Source organism: Parasteatoda tepidariorum, chromosome 3, assembly GCF_043381705.1.
Source record: "Parasteatoda tepidariorum isolate YZ-2023 chromosome 3, CAS_Ptep_4.0, whole genome shotgun sequence".
NCBI classification, from domain to species: domain Eukaryota; kingdom Metazoa; phylum Arthropoda; class Arachnida; order Araneae; family Theridiidae; genus Parasteatoda; species Parasteatoda tepidariorum.
In genome coordinates, this window is record NC_092206.1 from 90,471,293 (window position 1) to 90,484,130 (window position 12,838).

At 33.4% G+C, this 12,838-nt stretch overlaps 3 protein-coding genes across 3 annotated transcripts; all 3 read right to left on the bottom strand.

Moving 5' to 3' along the window:
- Positions 1-605: 605 nt before the first annotated feature.
- LOC139425298 (tigger transposable element-derived protein 4-like) lies at positions 606-1,874 on the bottom strand. Its single transcript, XM_071179273.1, has one exon. The coding sequence runs from the start codon at positions 1,872-1,874 to the stop codon at positions 606-608; it is 1,269 nt and encodes a 422-aa protein (XP_071035374.1).
- Positions 1,875-6,949: 5,075 nt separating this feature from the next.
- On the bottom strand, positions 6,950-7,549 carry LOC122271691 (uncharacterized). Its single transcript, XM_043053820.1, has one exon. The coding sequence runs from the start codon at positions 7,547-7,549 to the stop codon at positions 6,950-6,952; it is 600 nt and encodes a 199-aa protein (XP_042909754.1).
- A 119-nt stretch (positions 7,550-7,668) lies between these two features.
- Positions 7,669-9,271, bottom strand: LOC139425299 (uncharacterized). Its single transcript, XM_071179274.1, has 2 exons — positions 9,156-9,271; positions 7,669-8,461 (listed from the first exon to the last, which is right to left on the bottom strand). The coding sequence occupies exons 1-2, from the start codon at positions 9,269-9,271 to the stop codon at positions 7,669-7,671; spliced, it is 909 nt and encodes a 302-aa protein (XP_071035375.1).
- Between the last annotated feature and the right edge of the window lie 3,567 nt (positions 9,272-12,838).

Here is a 12,838-nt window from a genome sequence, read left to right on the forward strand (position 1 = left end):
TATCGCAGGTATATTTTGTGAAATCATTCACCCTGCATATTGCAAGCCTATGTCTATCCAGGATGAGAGATTCCCCTATTTTGAGCCAACTTAGCCTCTGTCTTGTGTTCTTTTTGCTGCTTATATTTTGATTTGAGTTTCTTATATTTTATTCGGATATTTTCGATAGCTTCCTCTTTGGCTTTCAGGTCGCCAGCGAGAAAATGTTAGTAAGTCCGAGTAGGACGGTTGCAGTTCATATACTATGTATTTTAAGTCATTACATTAATCACTGCCAATATCTGTTAGACTAATTTTGTAACCTACCCGTAATATTGAAGAAATAATTTATAATTCTATTTTATTAGACTCTAGAAATTCAGTTATTAAAAAAAACAATTTTTACTCAAAGAGCAGTCGAACCTGCCTATCTCGAATCTCGCGGGAAAGGGAAAAAAATTTGAGATAGAGAGGTTTCGAGATATACAGCAATGTAAGTTTAAAAAACGAAATTCGAGCAGCAATGTTTAATTAAAAGACACTTTAAATCATTTATGTTGTAAAGAATTTAATTATGATTACATATTAATTACATATAATAAAAGTTTTTAACAGTCATACGCACCTCATAGGTAGTCTTTTAATGATTTCTGACGTCGGTTTTTCTTTGATTCGATAATTTTTCGAATGTTAGAGAGAGCAGCGAACCCGTCGTGTCCAACGTTTTCTTGACATTCAAGAAAGTTTGTTAAACGTACCACAGCTTTTTCAGCTTCCTTTACTGTCACTTTCGGCGCTTCTATATGCTCTTCGTCTACTTCATTTTCGTCTTCGGAAATGCATCTGACGTTATCGACGATTTCCGAATCTGTCAAAGTTCCACATGTGGCCAAGGCGTCATCCACTTGCAAAAATTCTTCAAAGGAAATGTTCACTTTTAATCCAGATTTTATTGCATTCCAATCTTGTGAATTTATTTCGATCATTTCTTCATCAGTGATATAAGTTTCTTCAGCTTCCTTTTCGGAAATTTCAGTCTCTTCTTCAATAATCCCCATCTCTTCTTCACACTCATTCTTAAACCCAGCTTTTTTAAAACCATTTTGAATGGTCTTCTGTGTTACATTTCTCCATGCGTGGTCTGTCATTCTGATAGAATCCAGTACATTTATCTTGGGAAGGGTACTTCCTTCATCAATTGCATCTACGAGTTTGCGGATCAACTGTTTTCTGTAGTTAACTTTAAAACTTCTGATTACTCCCTGATCCATAGGTTGAAGCTTTGAGGTGGTGTTTGCGGGAAAATACTTAACACAAACATTTTTCAGTTCAGGCAGATTGTTATGCGCACTACAGTTGTCTATAAAAAGAATAATTTTTCTTTTTTTTAATCGCATGGATTTGTCTAAGGACTTTAACCAATTTCCAAAGATTTCACTCGTCATCCAAGATTTTTTATTTGCTTTGTATGGAAAAGGGAAGGATTTTACTTTAGAAAAGCATCTAGGCTTTTCTGAGCGTCCGATCATGAGAGGAGGAAGTTTCTCTGTGCCTGCTTCATTTGCAGCTAAGAGCAATGTCAAACGAGCTTTACTTTGTTTTCCTCCCCTGCATGCTTCATCTTTAAACATAGCAGTTTTGTCTGGCAAACATTGATAAAACAGTCCTGTCTCGTCAGCATTGAAAATATTTTTTGGCTCATAGCCTTTCACTAAATCAGGAATGTTTTTAATCCAGTCTTCGCATACACTTTCCGGAACAGAGGCACTTTCACCACAAAGTTTTCGAAAAATAATACCGTGCCTATTTTTAAAACTTTCTAGCCATCCGTTACTGCCTTTAAAATTATCTTCATGGCCAAGCTTATTAGCAAAATCCTCAGCTTTTTGTTGCATCATTTGCCCACTGATAGGAATACCGCTGCTCCTGCATTGTGTAAACCATTTTAAAACACATTCATCCACGTCCGGAAAAGTGCATTTTCAGCTTTTTTTTCGCATTCTTGTTGCTGCTATGAAATTTTTGCTCCACAGCTTCTCGATTCTTAATAATTGTAGAAAAAGTGCTAGTTTTTAATTTTTTGTGAAAAATTTTAAAAAGTATAAAGGCTTTTTAATCAGCAAACATACGTACGACTTTCTCTCTCACATTAGTTTCTTGTTGTACTAAATACCTCTAAAATTTTGAACTAAATATTTGTTGAGAAATTTTAAAAAATGTGCAGTAGAGTGCCGACTATCCAAACTGCTCGGGACCGAACATGGTTCGGATAATTGGAAGTTGTTTAAAATCTATTTAAAATGATTATAGCTTGCGCAATAACTTCCCTTCACACTTTTTCCAGGCTTAGGACTGGTAGTACTATCTAACATAGCTCTGGCCTGTTAAAAAGTTTATTATTTTTTTTAATATTTTTTTGTTAAAATTTTTTAAATCATAACAGCTCTTTAAGTCGTAAACATTCGGACAACTTTATCTCTAACATCGGTTTCTCTCTGCCCTGGATTAAAGGGAACTACAGTGTCAAAAGGCACATGAGATCCAGAGATGTTTCTCTCAATGACTATATTTTCATTCATGCACATATTGTGCAGCACAGCACAGGCATTGATTATCTTCGCTGCTGTTTCAGGGGAGTAATTCAATACTCACCGAACCACAAAAGGCACCGAAATCTGTTTTTCAGTTTACCATTGCATCGCTCAACAGTACCCTTGCCAGAAGCATGTTTTCTATTGTATTCCTCTTCAGGCGAAGATAAATTATCTCCACTGATGAGAGTTAACAGCCATGGCTCAAGTTGATATCCAGAATCCCCTATTCGAATAAATTATGGTATCAGAATGGAGTAATAAGTATCAATAATTGGAGTAATGTTTTTTCTAATAGAAAACTATTCATTGATCTTACATTAAAATAATATGCACACATATGTTAATAAATATAAATTAAAATCATTTATTATAAGAGCTATTACCCAAGAGCCATGTGTCTTTTAGTTTTGGTAGTTGCAGCCATCTTCGCAATTCGCTTGATTTCCAAATATAGGAGTCGTGCGTGCTGCCAGGAAATCTAGGTACGATATTTAAAAATTTTTGCTTCATATCAACAACCTGTAAATATTGAAATTGTATTTCATTAATCCATATTAATGATCATTATATTTAATAAGAACATGTATACATTACAAGTTGACAAATAAATACAAGCTAAAGATAGACTTGAATAGGAAATAATTAATAAAAAAATATGTTTTACCAGCTAAACATTTAGTGAATGGAAATTTTTTCGATTAACATAATTTTGTTCCCTGTGGGAATCGGTAGACGGAAAAAAAGGTCCAGGAAAAAAAAGGTACGGAAAAAGAGGTTCCGGTAAAAAAGGTCCCTGGAAAAAAAGGTACGGAAAAAAGGGTCCCTGGAAAAAAAGGTCCCGGAAAAAAAGGTCCCGGTAAAAAAGGTACCTCCATAGGGAAAATCTGTAGGGATATTTCCCCTCTCGCTTTCTGGGCAACATGAATGCTTCTCGCNCATTACAATTTTTAAAAAGCTCTTTATCGGAAGTAGATCCGGGATACATCTCACTAATGTAAGTAATAACACCATTTGGAGCTACTCCAATTAGAGCTTTCATTGTATGTCGATGTTTATAGGAGCTGTAAAACAGCCGCTGATGAGACATTTTTTTGGGTCTTTGAACACAAAAATCAGTGCAGTTCATAACCATCCTGCAATTCATAAAGCATGAGGGCAAACACAACTCATTTTTAACTTGTGTTGGTACAATTGCCATTAGACAATTGTACAGCACCTCATGTAGACAGTAAAGCCAAGTTAAAAAAACATTAGTTATAGTACCTTCACTTACTTGGAATCGAACACCAAGATCAGTGTGAGTGGGATTCAACTTTAATTTCATTAAAGTCACCAACAACTGATCTCTTCGATCCAAGCAAGTGACATTCCATTCTTCATAATACTTGTCTAACACCTTATCACAATTAGAAAATATAATATTGAAAATTTCCTTATTAGGTAAACCTGTATAATGCATGATATGATCATTATTACTTTCTATACTAAGAAACCCGAATGGCTGCTTCTTCAAAAATTCCTGCTCTGACAAAGCGTTTTTCAAACTTAAATTTTCCTCCTTCAGTTCGAGGTTCTCCTCTTTCAAATTGGCGATTTCTTGAAGGAGTGTCTGAATATCAGCAGCAGCAGCAAGAGACTGGGGCACAGTGGAGGTTAGTGGAACAGCAGAAACTAAAGGAGTTGCTGATATGTTTCTAAAATAAAAACACATAAATGTATTGTAATCATATTTCATTAAAAAAAAGCATGTCATAAATTCAGTAATATATAATAATAAAATAAATATATACTGCAAAGCATAATTTTAATTCAGGTAAAGATCAAATCAATTGTCAAGAAAGTTGAAGGTTATATGAACAAAGTAAAAGAAAAAAATATTTTGAAATAACAAAACTGGCCTAATGTTATTCCCTTATACTTAATGTAAGCCAATTTCTTATTCAAAACTACTTTGAACATAAGTGTCAATTGAGTTCTCCATCGAGTAGCGGAGTAGTTACTACAACTTCAAAGCAGTTAGTAGTCACTACATAAACTACTTTAGTAATGGTGTAATAGTAAATTAATGTAGTTTTTACACATACTTTGATCAGATATACCTTCAACGAAAGTCAGAATAAGAAAATATTTAATATTTTTTTTCATCATTGTATGAAATAATACAAGACATTTATGTAGATAATACTTTTAAACGCGGAAGACATATCAGATATACTGAGGAGGAGAAACATAATATATATATACCGTTTCGACAAAACTATTAGAATCCAATATTGAAATACCTTTTTTTTAAGCTGTTTCAGGAGATTGAAAATTAAAAATCTTATTCTTATTGTGCTCAAAAAGCGTTGGCCCATTTTCATTTAATCCATCTTTGAAATGGCATTGGCATATTACATGATTTTTTGAAACATGAATATCATCTCTCCTATAAAGCAAATTAAAATTCTTTACTAATATGCAATTAAAGAGGCAAAAAAATTTCGAAGTTATATTAAGTTGTAATTAAATCTTATATTCCTAATCCATATTTTTTGCACCTTTGGATTAGCAGGAATCCGAAAAAAGCGACAGGTGTCTCTCTGGTTAGAATGTTTGCAACCAGGGGCAATACACATAACCATTTTCAAACCTTTAAATAAATCATCAATAAATTACAAACATATGTTACATTCAACAAAAATTTAAAATCCATAATCATGAGTAATGTTTAACAAATTTACACAGATACATAATCATATAAATTAGATTTATTAGGCTTTAATAAAAATTCTACATATACGAAGAAGATTGCAATTTTGTTTTCTAATCAAAAAGTCTATGTTCTACTACATCATAAACATTTAAATTGTAAGACACATTTAATGGAATGGATAGGAAAATTCATATAATTAAAAATAACCTATGTAAATATACTGCAGGCAAAGTGTAGGAAAAAAAATTTGCTTTTTTTTCTATTTATTTTAATCAATAATGCTTGATTAAATTAATAAAGGCACCTTAACACAGTCAACAAAACGACCTCAATATAATTTATTTACACTACAAAAAATTTAAAAAAACAGAAAGAAACACATAATTAGCCTTAAAGAAAAATTAATGTTAAAAGTTGTAACAGTTTTCCACGCCATGTTTAACAAAAATGACAAATAAATATAATATATTTATGTATAAATATCAACCTGTCGAAATGTAAACAAAACTTAAATCACAAGGCTTAGCAATCAGTATGAAATAAAAGCGTTTCTATTAATATTAACTAATTTTTTCAAACTCACACCTTCCTAATTTAATAATATGAACTGTTTCTTACCAGAAAAATCCGTTTTCTACTGAAAGAAATCTATTTTTTTATTAAAATACTTAAAAAAACATAGAATCACGAAAAAGCCTATTTAAATAGCATTAAGCTGCGCACAAGCGAGGTTTGTTTAGATACGGTCAGAAGAGGGGGGCGTCACCACTATTCTCGTCTATTCCTGTTCAAACGTGACGTCATTCCCAGCTGGAATTTCATTCCATGGAGCTCATGGTAGGGTTCTTGGCCCGTTTTGCAACAGCGCCCTTAGGAAAATTTGCCATAGAGAATCCTATGGTAATCTATGGCAACCTATGGCTACCATAGAAATTNTTGAGAATTGTTTCCGCTCGTTCCCCTCTCGACAAAAGGTCAGTGGGGTCTCCACTGCCACTACAATGATGAAACTGATTGGGATCGCAAATGTTTTGAATCTCCGCTACGCGGTTGGCCACGAACGGCTTCCAAATATTCGGAGATTTTCTTATCCAGCATAACGTGATCAGAGTCACACCAAAAATGTATATTGTCACATAGTTTAGGGAGAATAAATTTTGCCAATTTGGCAGCTACAACAGCTCCCATTTATTCACATCTAGGAAGAGATAGTGATTTTAGAGGAGCGACTCTGCCTTTTGACATAATAAAGCTAGTTTTTGTTTCTCCAGTTTCATCTATATATCGAAAATAAGCTAAGGCTCCGAACGTTCTGGGGGAGGCATCGCAAAATGTGTGTGCAGTCAGTTGTGTATAATTGGTGCTGTGGTAGAATTTCCTAGGAAATTCAGGATTTTCCAAGTATTTAGTTTCAGAGCACTACTCCCATCCATCTTTTATTTAAGTCAGGGGGAAGGATTGTATCCCAGTTTAAACCTAACAGCTAGGAGTTTTGTAGTATGATTTTAACTCTAACAATGAAAGGTTGTAAGTAGCCAACACGATCAAATATTTTAGCAACAGATCTTAACACAGTTCTTTTTGTATTACCTTCACTACTTTCAATTGATTCCTTCAGAGAATCGAAATTTAATTTGATTAAATCATTTTTTGGATCGCATATCATGCCCAAAAATTTGGTTTATTCATCAAAATCACCAGACCCCTTATTTTTTGCCACTATCCATTTGTTGTTTAATTCCTCCGAATTTGTTTTCAATTTCCTTAAATTCATACCCGCATCTTCAAAAATATTTACTGCATCTACAGACAATCGGTAAGCATCCTCTACAGTTTTTCCTCCATGATAAAGAACGTCAACATAAAGGGACGATTTAAGCATTTCAAAACTTTCAGGTTTTTCCCTCTTATATTTTTTGACATGATATTTGATCGTAGCTGCTAAAATGAAGGGACTAATTGCGGTACCATATGGGGTCCTGCGCATGCGCAGAATACTGTGAGATTCATTATTATCCCCAAACCAAAGAAACCTTAAGTAATAATCTCTGTCCTCCTCAGCAATCCCAATTTTTAGAGATGCTTTTTCCAAATCTCCACAGAAGCTCACCTCTGGTTCGCGAAATTTTAAAATTACACCAAGAACTTTAGGGTTCAAATTTGGGCCAGTTTCGAGACATTCATTCAAAGATTTATAATTTTCTTGTTTCGATGAGCAATCAAAAACGATTCTGCTTAGTGACGTCTCAATTGTTTCGCGCAAAACTTTCCTGTGCGGCATAAAATACTGCGAAGCATTAATTTCACTTGAGCATTTTTCAACTATATCTTCCCGTAATAAGCAATATTAGTTACTAACTTATTACTTGAGCTAGTAACAAAAAAAAGGTTCAGCGAAATCTACACCAGAAATATCAAAGGAGGTTGTTCTTTAATTCTATCACGTGGTAACGGAGCTTCCACTTGAGTACCAGGTTTTACCTTATAACGTCTGCATATTAAACTGTTTCTCAAAACCCTTTTAACAAATTGTTTACCTTTGATTATCCAATATTGTTCCCTTAAGTGAGTTAAAGTAGAATCTACACCTAAATGACCCATTTTAACACGAGCATCTAACATGACTAATTCAACAAATTTATCATTAGAAGGAAGCAGTACAGGTTGTTTTGTTTTCACATCATCGCTTGAGAACTGCAAACGTCCCTTTAAAAATAAAATATTATCATAATTAAGTTTACTATTGAGATTGAAAATTCGTGAATGTTTACTCAAAGTATTTTGAGAGAGGAGTTGCTGGATTTCACTCTCGTAATGCAAGAGTTGAACAGTTTTAATCCAGGTATGCAAAACATTCTGAAGTTCAGAAGCACTAATAGGTCCTTTCAACTTTGAAGAATCTAGCTTGGCATTATAGGCAAACCTTTTTACCCAAGCTGTTACTCTCAAAAGTCTAGTAAGATTGCTATATTTGCTGACGTCAATACATTTTGTAAGAGAAATGTCAGAAGTCTTGTTTTGAGTCACATTGTTCACCGCAACAGCTCGTTGTTCCTTCTTTACCACATCACTATAATTGTCATCAGGCTGGCTGCCAAAATCTACTAAAGGCCACAAGTTGACCGGATGGGACAACCAAACTTGCGCAGACCACCACTGAGAACTCAACACGATTTTAACTGCAGATTCTCCTCTAGTGATGAAATCAGCAGGATTTTCCACACCGCTATAATGGTCCTCATTTCCAGCATGTCCTCATTTGGACTAAACCCTACATTCATTCCAACACTCTGGAAGCGTAAGTGTCTGCACTTCTGCCACTCGATTAGTCGCAAATGGCTTCCAAAGCTTTGAAGATCCTTTCACCCAATGGAGAACAATTTTAGAGTCACTCCAATAGTATATTTGTTGAGTGAAATTCGTAAAAACGTGTTGTAAATATTTCCCTAATCTAGCACCGGCGAGAGCTGCCATCAGTTCCAATCTGACCAAAGTCAAAATTTTTAATGAAGCAACCTTGCACTTAGAAATAATGAATTTAACTTTGATATGTCCTTCAATTGTTGTATAACGAAGGTACGCCACTGCTCCGTAAGTCTTGGGACTTGCGTCTACAAATATGTGAAGAGAAACATCACTAATATCCGTCGTTGAACATAGTTTTCGTTCTATTATAATATAATTGTCCAAATCAGTAATTTCAGAACACCATTTTTTCCATTTCTTTACTAAATAAGTCTTCGTCCCACTTAAGACTTCGCTCCCAAATTTCCTGCATAATTATTTTAGCTCTAACTACAAATTGACTAATGAATCCACATGGATCAAAAATTTTTGAAATTATTCTCAACACTTGTCTTTTGGTGCTTCCTGATTCCAAGGAATACCTTAAATCCTTTAAATCTAATTTAATTATATCCTCAATAGGATCCCTCTTTAATCCTAAGAAACCTGCTCCTTGCCCAAAATTAGTGTTTTGCTCCGTTTTTACGCCAAAGTTCATTTAGTTCCATACAATTAGTTTTTAATTTCCTTACATTAAATCCGGCGTCGCATTGCCGATGAAGATAATTGATACGCATCCTGAACAGTTTTAGCACCGTAATACAAATCATCTACGTATAGAGAATTCCAACATTTCATAACAATTGGGTTGATCTTCCTTAATTTTCCTAATATGAAATTTTAATACGCAAGCAAGAACAAATGATGACGTCGTTAATCCGAAAGATAGGCGATTAAATTGAAGTATTCTTTTTGAATTATATGTTTCATCCGAAAACCATAAAAATTTTAGATAATTTCTATCCTCTTCCGCAATTTCTATCATGTGATATGCTTTTTCCAAATCTCCGCAAAATGCGACTTGATTCTCTCGAAACTTAAGAATTATATCAAATAAATTTGGATAAAGATTAATTCCCGATTCAAGCGCATCATTCAAAGATTTATTTTATTTTCATTTATTTGCCTTACAACTACAATCGTAAACAATGCGAACGCGACTTGTTTCTTTGTCATTCCTAATCACTGCACGATGAGGCATAAAATATCCTGAGTTTAAATTTTCATTTACACTATTCCCAGCAATATTGCATTTCATTTGTTCCGAAACAATTTGTTTATACTGATCTAAAATCTCGGGATTTTTATTTAATTTATTCTCTAATGAATCAAAACGCCTTTTTGAAACTTCCTAATTAAAGTCCATTTCCAAAGGGGGTCCCAAATTATCCTTCCACATTAATTTGCATACATAATACATAACGCAAAGAATATAAATCGCAAAGAATCCTCGAATTTTTTTCTCAATAGATTATCCTTTTCAGAAAAACATATTTTTTTCGAAATATTTGCACGGAGAAAAAAAATTTGAAAATTTGTGGGAGGTTATAAAAATTGTTCTTATCCTCTCATGGTAACGCAACAGTCGAAGGGGGTTTTCAATCAATAAAAGATTATTGGTTTAAAACCTCAATGAAGACTCTATTATTTCACAAAGGCGTGTGCATGATTACGTTTCATTTATAAATGGAATAAAAAAACATAGACATTAATGAAAAAATGCTAGATGCTGTAAAAGGATCTAGAACATGATGGAGACATGCATTAGAAGCCAAAAAAAGAAAAGAAAAACAAAGAGAATAAAAAAGCTGAAATTTCTAGAAAATGAATAAAAGAAAAGATAAGATGATTTGAAATTAAGAAAATCTAAATTGACGAAAACTGCTGCAACAAGACTGGATGTTCTTGATTCAGAAATTGTCAAACAACAAAATATGTTGAGAAATATTATATAACGTAGGAGCCCTTGCGTCTCTCCGGAAGCTTACAGTATTACAGAAAAAAATTTAAAAATACTGAAAAAAAAAGATATTTTTAATTCTATTTAACTCACAAGTTGCATAATTTTTCTATCTGAATTTTTATTTGCATATAATTAACTTTTCTTGACTTTTTTCCCCTTTATATTTCAATATTATCTTTCAAAAGAAAAGTCAGTTTGAAGTGAATTGGTGATTTTTAAAAATTAATAACTTAATGTAACAAATGTTCTTGTATGTTTTAAGAGCAAATATTATTTGAGGATACTGATACATATCTCGTAGATTTGATTAACCCTTTATATCCTGACGACACTCATGCATTTGGTTCCACTTAACATTAAATAAAATAATATTTCCATAATCCAACAGATTTTCTTCATCTTTTTATTTAAATAGTTTTCGTATCTAAAACACACTAAAAGTTTAATCTCATGATAATTAAAACTATGTTTATATATATAATTAAAAATACGTACCGGTACCGGACCGGGGGAACACTGATCTCTATTATTGAAAACTAAGCATGAGTTCGTTGAAAAACTAATAATGGACAAACCTATCAAACTGGAACATGCCGGTACTCAAATATTGATATCCCACCTCAGAGAATCATATTGGATAGTTAAAAGCAGAAAGACAGTCTGAAATGTAATAAGAAAGAGTACCAAGTGCAAAAGATTTTCTGATAAAGCATTTGACTTTCACAGGATTGTGTCAAAGAAGCGGCTGTGTTTGAAATCATCGACCTGTGTGGGCTTTTGTTTTAAAAGGTGCGACAAAAAATCCTGGGTGGTACACATCGAGGTAATGTCTTCAATGTCCACTGACTGATTTATCTTGGCCTTTCGCTGATTTATTGCACGAAGAAGACATCTATTCACTGAATATTCTGATCTTTTAAAGAGTATCGTCAAGTCTTTGCTTCAAGTTAGCGAGTTTCGTGGATAATTTAATCTGCCCCTTGGTGGGGAGGATTCTTCGAGAGATTGAAAGGGGTGTTGAAAGGGATTCTGAGAAAGGTTCTGGACGATAGAAGTTAATTGTCTTTTCTTTATGTTTAGGTTATGTTAATTATTATTAAACGTGAATGCCCCAAACATGTCAGAATGTAAAAGTTTGATATTTATTAACGTAATCCTGTGGCAGTGGTGGAAGAAATAGGGTAAGTGAAAATTACCTTGTTCTTTATAGAACTGTTTTGGAAATTTCGTATTAACAATTGATATAGCAGAAACGCTGCTGCACAAGTGGTAACTTTCAAGAGTGAAGAAAAATTACTCTTGTGGCATGTTAATTCTTGCTAGTTGACCTTGGCATCTGTTGTGCTGAGAACCATTTATTCTGCTCTTCAAAACTCTTTGAATGAATTTCTTATCAACAAAAAATAAATAAATAAATAAAGAATGCTCGCTATAAACGCATTGTACAGTTATTAAAAGTTCCTGCGACTATTATTTACCTAAATAGGGTTACAGTTCTATCAACAATTCTGCAATGCTATTTATCATTAATTCTGACAAAAAATCTTCGATTGCTTGTATTTTACAGTGAGATGTGCAAACTTCTCAGAAAAGTCATTTTAAAGTTTATTAAAGATGAATGGTTAGTTGGATTTTATTGGATACTGCGCCAAGCACTAGGTTAAAATTTGGTTACACGGTTAAACTAAGGTGTTATTTTTTAAAGCAGAGAATAAAGTCCAATGACTTTGATAAATTTTAAAAGATTGTGATGTATAGGGTCACCAAGTAAAGATTGAAGATCAGTGTTAAAACTGCCAAAAAAAATTTTTTATAAAGTATTTGAATCGTCTGCAGTCAGTAAAAATATGCTTAATGGTGATAACAACTTGACAGAATGCACAAATAGGTGCATGATTAAAGATGAATATGTGATAGAAATATTAAAACCATAAACATTATTCAATACATACATTGATAACTTTGAAAATTCTCGGTCCCTGCTGAGATATTTAGTATTCTACAATGAGAGAGATGGACGTAAATAATGCTGTCAGTAGGCTCTGTATAGGGATGAAGCTCTTTAACATTGAGAATTCTGGAATTGATGAAGTTGTCCTCGATTAAAATATAAACTAGGGGGCTCCGCCCCGTGCTCGCTACGCTCGCCAACCCCCAGAACTGCTTCGCAGTTCCATTGCATATTGCTTCGCAATCTTATAAAAACATTTTAACAAATTTAAATTTTAAAATGAAAATGCCAGTTATTGAAATCAATTACTT